The sequence below is a fragment of the Oncorhynchus masou genome, unplaced genomic scaffold, assembly GCF_036934945.1.
Source record: "Oncorhynchus masou masou isolate Uvic2021 unplaced genomic scaffold, UVic_Omas_1.1 unplaced_scaffold_2854, whole genome shotgun sequence".
NCBI classification, from domain to species: domain Eukaryota; kingdom Metazoa; phylum Chordata; class Actinopteri; order Salmoniformes; family Salmonidae; genus Oncorhynchus; species Oncorhynchus masou.
The window spans coordinates 1-15,000 of NW_027009280.1; the positions used below are offsets into that span (position 1 = coordinate 1).

The following is a 15,000-nucleotide window of genomic DNA, read 5'->3' on the forward strand; positions in this document are numbered from 1 at the left end:
GAATTTACGAACTGACAACGCACTCCAGAGTGAATTTACGAACTGACAACGCACTCCAGAGTGAATTTACGAACTGACAACGCACTCCAGAGTGAATTTGACTCCAGAGTGAATTTACGAACTGACAACGCACTCCAGAGTGAATTTACGAACTGACAACGCACTCCAGAGTGAATTTACGAATTGACAACGCACTCCAGAGTGAATTTACGAACTGACAACGCACTCCAGAGTGAATTTACGAACTGACAACGCACTCCAGAGTGAATTTACGAACTGACAACGCACTCCAGAGTGAATTTACGAACTGACAACGCGCTCCAGAGTGAATTTACGAACTGACAACGCGCTCCAGAGTGAATTTACGAACTGACAACGCGCTACAGAGTGGATTTACGAACTGACAACGCGCTCCAGAGTGAATTTACGAACTGACAACGCACTCCAGAGTGAATTTACGAACTGACAACGCACTCCAGAGTGAATTTACGAACTGACAACGCACTCCAGAGTGAATTTACGAACTGACAACGCACTCCAGAGTGAATTTACGAACTGACAACGCACTCCAGAGTGAATTTACGAACTGACAACGCACTCCAGAGTGAATTTACGAATTGACAACGCACTCCAGAGTGAATTTACGAACTGACAACGCACTCCAGAGTGAATTTACGAACTGACAACGCGCTCCAGAGTGAATTTACGAACTGACAACGCGCTCCAGAGTGGATTTACGAACTGACAACGCGCTCCAGAGTGAATTTACGAACTGACAACGCGCTCCAGAGTGAATTTACGAACGCACCCATTGTTGTTGCCATGGTTTTGTTGAGGAGATTCTAGAACGTGTTCCAAGAGTTCTTTCAGAACCAGAGCAGGTCTCCTCTCTTCAGTGCTTCTGAGACGGCAGAGTGAAAGACCATTGATCGCTCCGCCTGCATCCCAAATGCAAACCTATTCTCCTATATAGTGCGCACTACTCTTTTGACCAGAACCCTATGTGCTTTGGGATACAGCTTCAGACGGCAGCGCAGAAGACCGTGGATCCTCTCTCTCTTGAGGTGAGGAGGCGTATGGTGCCGTATGAAGGATGCTAGTGGTCTCGAGTCCCATCCAGTGACGCCACATCCTCCTCTTGGTCACCCTCTCCTGTGTCTGTGTCACTGTGTCCTTCCCTCCTTCACTCATCTTCCTCCTCCTCCTCCTCCTCCTCCCCGTCGGAGAGAGAGGCGCAGGGACAGATCTGTCGGTATCCATCCAGCCAGGTCTCCACCATTTGTGTGACCAGTGGGTGGTTGCGTCGACGGGACGACTTTTGCATTGCGGCCAACATGCCTCCATCCGTTACACAGCAGTCCAGCCACTCCCTCAACAACTTCTCCTGCTGCTCCTCGTTACCCATCTAGACAGAGAGAGAGAGAGAGAGACACACATTGGAAAGAATTAACAACAAAAAAACTAAGCAAACTAGAATGCTATTTGGCCCTAAACAGAGAGTACGCAGTGGCAGTATACCTGACCACTGTGACTGACCCAAACTTAAGGAAAGCTTTGACTATGTACAGACTCAGTGAGCATAGCCTTGCTATTGAGAAAGGCTGCCGTAGGCAGACATGGCTCTCAAGAGAAGACAGGGAGGAGGCGTGTCTACAGAGACACTGTATTAATGAAGGTGGGGAGGAGGAGGCGTGTCTACAGAGACACTGTATTAATGAAGGTGGGAGGAGGAGGCGTGTCTACAGAGACACCGTATTAATGAAGGTGGAGGAGGCGTGTCTACAGAGACACCGTATTAATGAAGGTGGGGTGGAGGAGGCGTGTCTACAGAGACACCGTATTAATGAAGGTGGGGTGGAGGAGGCGTGTCTACAGAGACACCGTATTAATGAAGGTGGGGTGGAGGAGGCGTGTCTACAGAGACACCGTATTAATGAAGGTGGGGTGGAGGAGGCGTGTCTACAGAGACACCGTATTAATGAAGGTGGGGTGGAGGAGGCGTGTCTACAGAGACACCGTATTAATGAAGGTGGGGTGGAGGAGGCGTGTCTACAGAGACACCGTATTAATGAAGGTGGGGTGGAGGAGGCGTGTCTACAGAGACACCGTATTCTGACCTTGATTTAATGACTTCATAATTCCACCACCTTTACACACGATGAACAAGGTCCAACAACCTGTCAGTTCCACTCGGATCTCATTTAAAAACATTTTATAGAAATAACACCATTCTCCATGCACTGTAATTTACACATTGATAAGAGCTATTTGATAAGAGCTATTTGATAAAAGCTATTGATAAGAACTATTGATAAGAGCTTTTAATAATAACTATTGATAAGAGCTATTTGATAAGAGCTAGGTGAATGAGTAAACCGTTTGGATAAAGGGATTGTAAATAAAAATGACAATTGTTTTAGATACACACTGAGTGTACAAAACATTGAACACCTTCCTAATATTGAGTTGCACCCCATTTTGCCCTCAGAACAGCCTCAATTCATCAGGGCATTGATTCCACAAGGTGTCGAAAGCGTTCCACTGGGATGCTGGCCCATGTTGACTCTACAAGGTGTTCAAAGCGTTCCACAGGGATGCTGGCCCATGTTGACTCCAACGAATTTCCCACAGTTGTGTAAAGTTGGCTGGATGTCCTTTGGGTGGTGGACCATTCTTGATACACACAGGAAACTGTTGAGCGTGAAAAGCCCAGCAGCGTTGCAGTTCTTGACACATACCAGTATACCTGGCACCAACTACCACACCTCGTTCACAAGACCCTTGCATATCTTTTGTCTTGCCCATTCACCCTCTGAATGTCACACATACACAATCCATGTCTCAAGGTCTAACAATCCTTATTTAACCACCTGTCTCCTCATCTTCATCTACACTGATTGAAGTGGATTTAACAGGTGACAATAAGGGATCATCAATAAGGGATCATATCTTTCACCTGGATGCACCTGGTCAGGCTGTTACTGAAAAGAGCAGGTGTTCCTAATGTTTAATACGTTTAGTGGATTTTTACCTTCTGATCGCTGGAGACCAATGTGAAACCAGTCACATGGCAGCGAACTGAAGCACCTTTTCCACAGTGACGTTTATGAAATGCTGGCCTTCATAACCCTGCAAGGATGAAATGTGGAGAGCCAAGCTGTAGGCTTCTGTAGCCATGCCCAAATGACAGTACAGCACCAAACCTACCGAGTTGATTCGAGATTTCTAGAATGTTCTCATTATATGTCCGGACTTTTCACTGTAACTCATTTTTTAAATAATTTATATTGTGTTAAATATTAGCCACTATCGGTTATACCCACATACATTAATACCTGTCTCTTTACTGTCAGTTATACCCACATACATTAATAACTGTCTCTTTACTGTCAGTTATACCCACATACATTAATAACTGTCTCTTTACTGTCAGTTATACACACATACATTAATAACTGTCACTTTACTGTCAGTTATACCCACATACATTAATAACTGTCAGTTATACCCACATACATTAATAACTGTCACTTTACTGTCAGTTATACCCACATACATTAATAACTGTCAGTTATACCCACATACATTAATAACTGTCACTTTACTGTCAGTTATACCTACATACATTAATAACGGTCACTTTACTGTCAGTTATACCCACATACATTAATAACTGTCACTTTACTGTCAGTTATACCCACATACATTAATAACTGTCAGTTATACCCACATACATTAATAACTGTCACTTTACTGTCAGTTATACCTACATAAATTAATAACTGTCTCTTTACTGTCAGTTATACCCACATACATTAATAACTGTCTCTTTACTGTCAGTTACACCCACATACATTAATAACTGTCACTTTACTGTCAGTTATACCCACATACATTAATAACTGTCAGTTATACCCACATACATTAATAACTGTCACTTTACTGTCAGTTATACCCACATACATTAATAACTGTCACTTTACTGTCAGTTATACCCACATACATTAATAACTGTCTCTTTACTGTCAGTTATACCCACATACATTAATAACTGTCAGTTATACCCACATATATTAATAACTGTCACTTTACTGTCAGTTATACCCACATACATTAATAACTGTCTCTTTAATGTCAGTTATACCCACATACATTAATAACTGTCAGTTATACGCACATACATTAATAACTGTCACTTTACTGTCAGTTATACCCACATACATTAATAACTGACACTTTACTGTCAGTTATACCCACATACATTAATAATTGACACTTTACTGTCAGTTATACCCACATACATTAATAACTGTCACTTTACTGTCAGTTATACCCACATACATTAATAACTGTCACTTTACTGTCAGTTATACCCACATACATTAATAACTGTCAGTTATACCCACATACATTAATAACTGTCTCTTTATTGTCAGTTATACCCACATACATTAATAACTGACACTTTACTGTCAGTTATACCCACATACAGTAACAACTGTCAGTTATACCCACCTACATTAATAACTGTCACTTTACTGTCAGTTATACCCACATACATTAACAACTGTCAGTTACACCCACATACATTAATAACTGTCTCTTTACTGTCAGTTATCCCCACATACATTAATAACTGTCACTTTACTGTCAGTTATACCCACATACATTAATAACTGTCAGTTATACCCACATACATTAATATGTCTCTTTACTGTCAGTTATACCCACATACATTAATAACTGTCACTGTACTGTCAGTTATACCCGCATACATTAATAACTGTCAGTTATACCCACATACATAAATAACTGTCACTTTACTGTCAGTTATACCCACATACATTAATATGTCTCTTTATTGTCAGTTATACCCACATACAATAATATGTCACTTTACTGTCAGTTATACCCACATACAGTAATAACTGTGAGTTATACCCACATACATAAATAACTGTCTCTTTACTGTCAGTTATACCCACATACATTAATAACGGTCACTTTACTGTCGGTTATACCCACATAAATTAATAACTGTCAGTTATACCCACATACATAAATAACTGTCTCTTTACTGTCAGTTATACCCACATACATTAATAACTGTCACTTTACTGTCAGTTATACCTGCATACATTAATAACTGTCAGTTATACCCACATACATTAATAACTGTCACTTTACTGTCAGTTATACCCACATACATTAACAACTGTCAGTTACACCCACACACATTAATAACTGTCTCTTTACTGTCAGTTATACCCACATACATTAATAACGGTCACTTTAATGTCAGTTATACCCACATACATTCATAACTGTCAGTTATACCCACATACATTAATAACTGTATCTTTACTGTCAGTTATACACACATACATTAATAACTGTCACTTTACTTTCAGTTATACCCACATACATTAATAACTGTCAGTTATACCCACATACATTAACAACTGTCAGTTATACCCACATACATTAATAACTGTATCTTTACTGTCAGTTATACCCACATACATTAATAACTGTCACTTTACTGTCAGTTATACCCACATACATTAATAACTGTCAGTTATACCCACATACATTAATATGTCTCTTTACTGTCAGTTATACCCACATACATTAATAACTGTCACTTTACTGTCTGTTATACCCACATACATAAATAACTGTCTCTTTACTGTCAGTTATACCCACATACATTAATAACTGTCACTTTACTGTCAGTTATACCTGCATACATTAATAACTGTCAGTTATACCCACATATATTAATAACTGTCACTTTACTGTCAGTTATACCCACATACATTAATAACTGTCTCTTTACTGTCAGTTATACCCACATACATTAATAACTGTCACTTTACTGTCAGTTATACCCACATACATTAATAACTGTCAGTTATACCCACATACATTAATAACTGTCACTTTACTGTCAGTTATACCCACATACATTAATAACTGTCATTATACCCACATACATTAATAACTGTCACTTTATTGTCAGTTATACCCACATACATTAATAACTGTCTCTTTACTGTCAGCTATACCCAAATACATTAATAACTGTCAGTTATACCCACATACATGAATAACTGTCACTTTACGGTCAGTTATACCCACATACATTAATAACTGTCTCTTTACTGTCAGTTATACCCACATACATTAATAACTGTCAGTTATACCCACATACATTAATAACTGTCACTTTATTGTCAGTTATACCCACATACATTAATAACTGTCTCTTTACTGTCAGCTATACCCAAATACATTAATAACTGTCAGTTATACCCACATACATGAATAACTGTCACTTTACGGTCAGTTATACCCACATACATTAATAACTGTCTCTTTACTGTCAGTTATACCCACATACATTAATAACTGTCAGTTATACCCACATACATTAATAACTGTCACTTTACTGTCAGTTATACCTACATACATTAATAACGGTCACTTTACTGTCAGTTATACCCACATAAATTAATAACTGTCTCTTTACTGTCAGTTATACCCACATACATTAATAACTGTCACTTTACTGTCAGTTATACCCACATACATTAATAACTGTCAGTTATACCCACATACATTAATAACTGTCACTTTACTGTCAGTTATACCCACATACATTAATAACTGTCACTTTACTGTCAGTTTTACCCACATACATTAATAACTGTCTCTTTACTGTCAGCTATACCCACATACATTAATAACTGTCAGTTATACCCACATATATTAATAACTGTCACTTTACTGTCAGTTATACCCACATACATTAATAATTGACACTTTACTGTCAGTTATACCCACATACATTAATAACTGTCACTTTACTCTCAGTTATACCCACATACATTAATAACTGTCACTTACTGTCAGTTATACCCACATACATTAATAACTGTCAGTTATACCCACATACATTAATAACTGTCTCTTTATTGTCAGTTATACCCACATACATTAATAACTGTCACTTTACTGTCAGTTATACCCACATACAGTAACAACTGTCAGTTATACCCACCTACATTAATAACTGTCACTTTACTGTCAGTTATACCCACATACATTAACAACTGTCAGTTACACCCACATACATTAATAACTGTCTCTTTACTGTCAGTTATCCCCACATACATTAATAACTGTCACTTTACTGTCAGTTATACCCACATACATTAATAACTGTCAGTTATACCCACATACATTCATATGTCTCTTTAATGTCAGTTATACCCACATACATTAATAACTGTCACTTTACTGTCAGTTATACCCACATACATTAATAACTGTCAGTTATACCCACATACATAAATAACTGTCACTTTACTGTCAGTTATACCCACATACATTAATATGTCTCTTTATTGTCAGTTATACCCACATACATTAATATGTGTCTTTACTGTCAGTTATACCCACATACATTAATAACTGTCACTTTACTGTCAGTTATACCCACATACAGTAATAACTGTCAGTTATACCCACATACATAAATAACTGTCTCTTTACTGTCAGTTATACCCACATACATTAATAACGGTCACTTTACTGTCGGTTATACCCACATACATTAATAACTGTCAGTTATACCCACATACATAAATAACTGTCTCTTTACTGTCAGTTATACCCACATACATTAATAACTGTCACTTTACTGTCAGTTATACCTGCATACATTAATAAGTGTCAGTTATACCCACATACATTAATAACTGTCACTTTACTGTCAGTTATACCCACATACATTAACAACTGTCAGTTACACCCACACACATTAATAACTGTCTCTTTACTGTCAGTTATACTCACATACATTAATAACGGTCACTTTAATGTCAGTTATACCCACATACATTCATAACTGTCAGTTATACCCACATACATTAATAACTGTCACTTTACTTTCAGTTATACCCACATACATTAATAACTGTCAGTTATACCCACATACATTAACAACTGTCAGTTATACCCACATACATTAATAACTGTATCTTTACTGTCAGTTATACCCACATACATTAATAACGGTCACTTTACTGTCGGTTATACCCACATAAATTAATAACTGTCAGTTATACCCACATACATAAATAACTGTCTCTTTACTGTCAGTTATACCCACATACATTAATAACTGTCACTTTACTGTCAGTTATACCTGCATACATTAATAACTGTCAGTTATACCCACATACATTAATAACTGTCACTTTACTGTCAGTTAAACCCACATACATTAACAACTGTCAGTTACACCCACACACATTAATAACTGTCTCTTTACTGTCAGTTATACCCACATACATTAATAACGGTCACTTTAATGTCAGTTATACCCACATACATTCATAACTGTCAGTTATACCCACATACATTAATAACTGTATCTTTACTGTCAGTTATACACACATACATTAATAACTGTCACTTTACTTTCAGTTATACCCACATACATTAATAACTGTCAGTTATACCCACATACATTAACAACTGTCAGTTATACCCACATACATTAATAACTGTATCTTTACTGTCAGTTATACCCACATACATTAATAACTGTCACTTTACTGTCAGTTATACCCACATACATTAATAACTGTCAGTTATACCCACATACATTAATATGTCTCTTTACTGTCAGTTATACCCACATACATTAATAACTGTCACTTTAATGTCTGTTATACCCACATACATAAATAACTGTCTCTTTACTGTCAGTTATACCCACATACATTAATAACTGTCACTTTACTGTCAGTTATACCTGCATACATTAATAACTGTCAGTTATACCCACATATATTAATAACTGTCACTTTACTGTCAGTTATACCCACATACATTAATAACTGTCTCTTTACTGTCAGTTATACCCACATACATTAATAACTGTCACTTTACTGTCAGTTATACCCACATACATTAATAACTGTCAGTTATACCCACATACATTAATAACTGTCACTTTATTGTCAGTTATACCCACATACATTAATAACTGTCTCTTTACTGTCAGCTATACCCAAATACATTAATAACTGTCAGTTATACCCACATACATGAATAACTGTCACTTTACGGTCAGTTATACCCACATACATTAATAACTGTCTCTTTACTGTCAGTTATACCCATATACATTAATAACTGACACTTTACTGTCAGTTATACCCACATACATTAATAACTGTCACTTTACTGTCAGTTATACCCACATACATTCATAACTGACACTTTACTGTCAGTTATACCCACATACATTAATATGTCTCTTTACTGTCAGTTATACCCACATACATTAATAACTGTCACTTTACTGTCAGTTATACCCACATACATTAATAACTGTCAGTTATACCCACATACATTAATATGTCTCTTTACTGTCAGTTATACCCACATACATTAATAACTGTCACTTTACTGTCAGTTATACCCACATACATTAATAACTGTCAGTTATACCCACATACATTAATATGTCTCTTTACTGTCAGTTATACCCACATACATTAATAACTGTCACTTTACTGTCAGTTATACCCACATACATTAATAACTGTCTCTTTACTGTCAGTTATACCCACATACATTAATAACTGTCACTTTACTGTCAGTTATACCCACATACATTAATAACTGTCAGTTATACCCACATACATTAATAACTGTCTCTTTACTGTCAGTTATACCCACAGACATTAATAACTGTCTCTTTACTGTCAGCTATACCCACATACATTAATAACTGTCTCTTTACTGTCAGTTATACCCACATACATTAATAACTGTCTCTTTACTGTCAGTTATACCCACATACATTAATAACTGTCTATTTACTGTCAGTTATACCCAAATACATTAATAACTGTCACTTTACTGTCCCACTTTTCACTGTAGGTGCGGAAGGGCGATATCGGCTGGTTGAGACGCCAAAAAAACAACATCTCTCTAGTTTAAACAGATGGATTTTAATATTATGTAATTAGATTTCTTTTGGGGGGGGGGGGGGCGTGGAAAATGTAGGCTAAGAGTTAATGTTACCTCTTGTGCAGACAGGAAATGTACGTGCAGCAGTTTTCTCTCGCTGTCCACCAGCGGCAGGAAGGTTACGGTGACGTCATCGTCAGTGTTGAGGTTGGCGCCCGCGCCGCGATTGTCGTAGCCGTCGTTCTCCATGGCGACCAGGGCAGAGAAGTGTCCGCGTGTGTAACCCAGGGCGATGGGACTCTTCCAACAGAAGCTCTGCTCCCACAACAGGGGCAAGTACACACCTGTACAGGTAGAGAGACAGGTCAGTGTCAGACAGGTACACACCTGTACAGGTAGAGAGACAGGTCAGTGTCTCTATCCGTTAATCAAATGGCTACCCGGACTTTATGCCTACTACCTCGTACCCCAGTACGCCGACTCACTACTACCTCGTACCCCAGTACGCCGACTCACTACTACCTCGTACCCCAGTACGCCGACTCACTACTACCTCGTACCCCAGTACGCCGACTCACTACTACCTCGTACCCCAGTACGCCGACTCACTACTACCTCATACCCAGTACGCCGACTCACCACTACCTCGTACCCCAGTACGCCGACTCACTACTACCTCGTACCCCAGTACGCCGACTCACTACTACCTCGTACCCCAGTACGCCGACTCACTACTACCTCGTACCCCAGTACACCGACTCACTACTACCTCATACCCAGTACGCCGACTCACCACTACCTCGTACCCCAGTACGCCGACTCACTACTACCTCGTACCCCAGTACGCCGACTCACTACTACCTCGTACCCCAACTCACTACTACCTCGTACCCCAACTCACTACTACCTCGTACCCCAACTCACTACTACCTCATACCCCAACTCACTACTACCTCGTACCCCAGTACGCCGACTCACTACTACCTCGTACCCCACTACGCCGACTCACTACTCCCTCGTACCCCAGTACACCGACTCACCACTACCTCATACTCCAGTACCTCGACTCACTACTACCTCGTACCCCGACTCACTACTTCGTACCCCACTACGCCAACTCACTACTACCTCGTACCCCAGTACACCGACTCACTACTACCTCGTACCCCAGTACACCGACTCACCACTACCTCGTACCCCAGTACCCCGACTCACTACTACCTTGTACCCCGACTCACTACTACCTCGTACCCCAGTACACCGACTCACTACTACCTCGTACCCCAGTACGCCGACTCACTACTACCTCATACCCCAGTACACCGACTCACTACTACCTCGTACCCCAACTCACTACTACCTCGTACCCCAGTACACCGACTCACTACTACCTCGTACCCCGACTCACTACTACCTCGTACCCCACTACACCAACTCACTACTACCTTGTACCCCGACTCACTACTACCTCGTACCCCAGTACACCGACTCACTACTACCTCGTACCCCAGTGCCCCGACTCACTACTACCTCGTACCCCAGTACACCGACTCACTACTACCTCGTACCCCAGTGCCCCGACTCACTACTACCTCGTACCCCAGTACACCGACTCACTACTACCGCGTACCCCAACTCACTACTACTCCGTACCCCACTACACCGATTCACTACTACCCCGTACCCCAGTACCCTGACTCAGTACGGCTACTCCTTGTATATAGACTGTATATCGCCTCGCTGTTATTTTATTGTGTTACAATTTTCTTTTTATCAATTTGCTAATTTTCGTACTTTTTAACTGAAAGGTTGGGAAAGGGCTCGTAGGTAAGCATTTAACGGTAAAGTCTACGTACAAAATTAGATTTTATTAAGATTTTATTTGATCCAAAAATAATAACAAATGAAAACACTTATTCCCCCAACGAGGTCCTTGAGTGGTCCTTTCATGATCTAGTGTTGCCTGCATTGGTTGCTAGGGCCTTTCTATTCATTGTGGTCGGTTTTGAACATGAAAGGAAATGGATTTACATGGAGAGCTATGTTGTTTTAATGTTACCCAGCAACCATGCATGGAAACCCCACTCCTGGGCCCCTCGCGCCCACAACGCACATACAACTCTGCTATGGGCTAATATGTTGTTCCTATAAGGTTTCATATGTAGGCTCAGTTTAGACAGAGACAAAGACGCACACACACACAGTCTCTATCTACAGCTTCCTCTGGTCTAATAACAACACACACCGTCTCTATCTACAGCTTCCTCTGGTCTAATAACACACACAGTCTCTATCTACAGCTTCCTCTGGTCTAATAACAACACACACACAGTCTCTATCTACAGCTTCCTCTGGTCTAATAACACACACAGTCTCTATCTACAGCTTCCTCTGGTCTAATAACAACACACACAGTCTCTATCTACAGCTTCCTCTGGTCTAATAACACACAGTCTCTATCTACAGCTTCCTCTGGTCTAATAACAACACACACAGTCTCTATCTACAGCTTCCTCTGGTCTAATAACAACACACAGTCTCTATCTCCAGCTTCCTCTGTTCTAATAACACACAGTCTCTATCTACAGCTTCCTCTGGTCTAATAACACACAGTGTCTATCTACAGCTTCCTCTGGTCTAATAACAATACACACAGTCTCTATCTACAGCTTCCTCTGGTCTAATAACAACACACACAGTCTCTATCTACAGCTTCCTCTGGTCTAATAACAACACACGGTCTCTATCTACAGCTTCCTCTGGTCTAATAACAACACACAGTCTCTATCTACAGCTTCCTCTGGTCTAATAACAACACACAGTCTCTATCTACAGCTTCCTCTGGTCTAATAACACAGTCTCTATCTACAGCTTCCTCTGGTCTAATAACAACACACACAGTCTCTATCTACAGCTTCCTCTGGTCTAATAACAACACACAGTCTCTATCTACAGCTTCCTCTGGTCTAATAACACACAGTCTCCATCTACAGCTTCCTCTGGTCTAATAACAACACACAGTCTCTATCTACAGCTTCCTCTGGTCTAATAACACACAGTCTCTATCTACAGCTTCCTCTGGTCTAATAACAACACACACAGTCTCTATCTACAGCTTCCTCTAGTCTAATAACACACAGTCTCTATCTACAGCTTCCTCTGGTCTAATAACACACAGTCTCTATCTACAGCTTCCTCTGGTCTAATAACAACACACACAGTCTCTATCTACAGCTTCTTCTGGTCTAATAACACACAGTCTCTATCTACAGCTTCCTCTGGTCTGATAACACATAGTCTCTATCTACAGCTTCCTCTAGTCTAATAACACACAGTCTCTATCTACAGCTTCCTCTGGTCTAATAACAACACACACAGTCTCTATCTACAGCTTCCTCTGGTCTAATAACAACACACAGTCTCTATCCTCTGGTCTAATAACACACGGTCTCTATCTACAGCTTCCTCTGATATGATAACACACAGTCTCTATTTACAGCTTCCTCTGGTCTAATAACAACACACACAGTCTCTATCTACAGCTTCCTCTAGTCTAATAACAACACACACAGTCTCTATCTACAGCTTCCTCTGGTCTGATAACACACACAGTCTCTATCTACAGCTTCCTCTGGTCTAATAACAACACACACAGTCTCTATCTACAGCTTCCTCTAGTCTAATAACAACACACACAGTCTCTATCTACATCTTCCTCTGGTCTAATAACACACAGTCTCTATCTACAGCTTCCTCTGGTCTGATAACACACAGTCTCTATCTACAGCTTCCTCTGGTCTAATAACACACAGTCTCTATCTACAGCTTCCTCTGGTCTGATAACAACACACTATTTCACATGCAGGGTCCAGGTTGTTAAAATCCTGCCACCCACTCTATAATGACATAAAGGGTGTGTCTCTATCTGTCTCTCTACAGGTCTGGGGTCAGACTGACTGGTCTACTTATATAGATGTGAGTTATAGCTGGAACCGTTACATAGCTGCCCATTAGTATCTATCGCTCTCTCTCTCTACAGGTCAGGGGTCAGACTGACTGGTCTACTTATATAGATGTGAGTTATAGCTAGAACCGTTACATAGCTGCCCATTAGTATCTATCGCTCTCTCTCTCTACAGGTCAGGGGTCAGACTGACTGGTCTACTTATATCAATGTGAGTTATAGCTGGAACCGTTACGTAGCTGCCCATTATTCAGACTGACTGAATCCATTATGTTTGGAAGACTGAAGTGTGTGGGTCCTTGTTAAGATCTATGTAAAACCTGCCTATTATCACAATGGACTCCCGAGATAATAATTCTGCTGCTCCACTCACCATGGAAACGAGCGTAGCCTAATATCTCTCCACTCACCATGGAAACGAGCGTAGCCTAATATCTCTCCACTCACCTTGGAAACGAGCGTAGCCTAACGTCCATGGAAACGAGCGTAGCCTAATATCTCTCCACTCACCATGGAAACGAGCGTAGCCTAATATCTCTCCACTCACCATGGAAACGAGCGTAGCCTAATCTCTCCACTCACCTTGGAAACGAGCGTAGCCTAACGTCCATGGAAACGAGCGTAGCCTAATATCTCTCCACTCACCTTGGAAACGAGCGTAGCCTAACGTCCATGGAAACGAGCGTAGCCTAATGTCTCTCCACTCACCTTGGAAACGAGCGTAGCCCAACGTCTCTCCACTCACCTTGGAAACGAGTGTAGCCCAACTTCTCTCCACTCACCTTGGAAACGAGTGTAGCCCAACTTCTCTCCACTCACCTTGGAAACGAGTGTAGCCCAACTTCTCTCCACTCACCTTGGAAACGAGCGTAGCCCAACGTCTCTCCACTCACCTTGGAAACGAGCGTAGCCCAACGTCTCTCCACTCACCTTGGAAACGAGTGTAGCCCAACGTCTCTCCACGGAAACTCTTGTAATACTTCACTCCGTACACGATGATTGGTCGACGAAGAATGTGTGCTAGAACAAAGATGTGAGTCTGTTCC

General features: G+C 40.5%; 1 protein-coding gene across 1 annotated transcript in view; it reads right to left on the reverse strand.

Annotated features, from left to right (window-relative positions):
* Nucleotides 1-108: 108 nt before the first annotated feature.
* The window catches only part of LOC135533970 (ubiquitin thioesterase ZRANB1-like), a 48,541-nt gene continuing 33,649 nt past the window's right edge, over nt 109-15,000 (reverse strand). Inside the window, exons 7-9 of the mRNA XM_064961144.1 lie at nt 14,885-15,000; nt 10,105-10,334; nt 109-1,405 (exon numbers count right to left, since the gene is read on the reverse strand). The exon at nt 14,885-15,000 is cut by the window's right edge and continues 14 nt beyond it. Coding sequence (XP_064817216.1) covers nt 1,184-1,405; nt 10,105-10,334; nt 14,885-15,000 — 568 coding nt within the window. The 3' untranslated portion in view covers nt 109-1,183. The remainder of the gene's footprint in view (nt 1,406-10,104; nt 10,335-14,884) is intronic.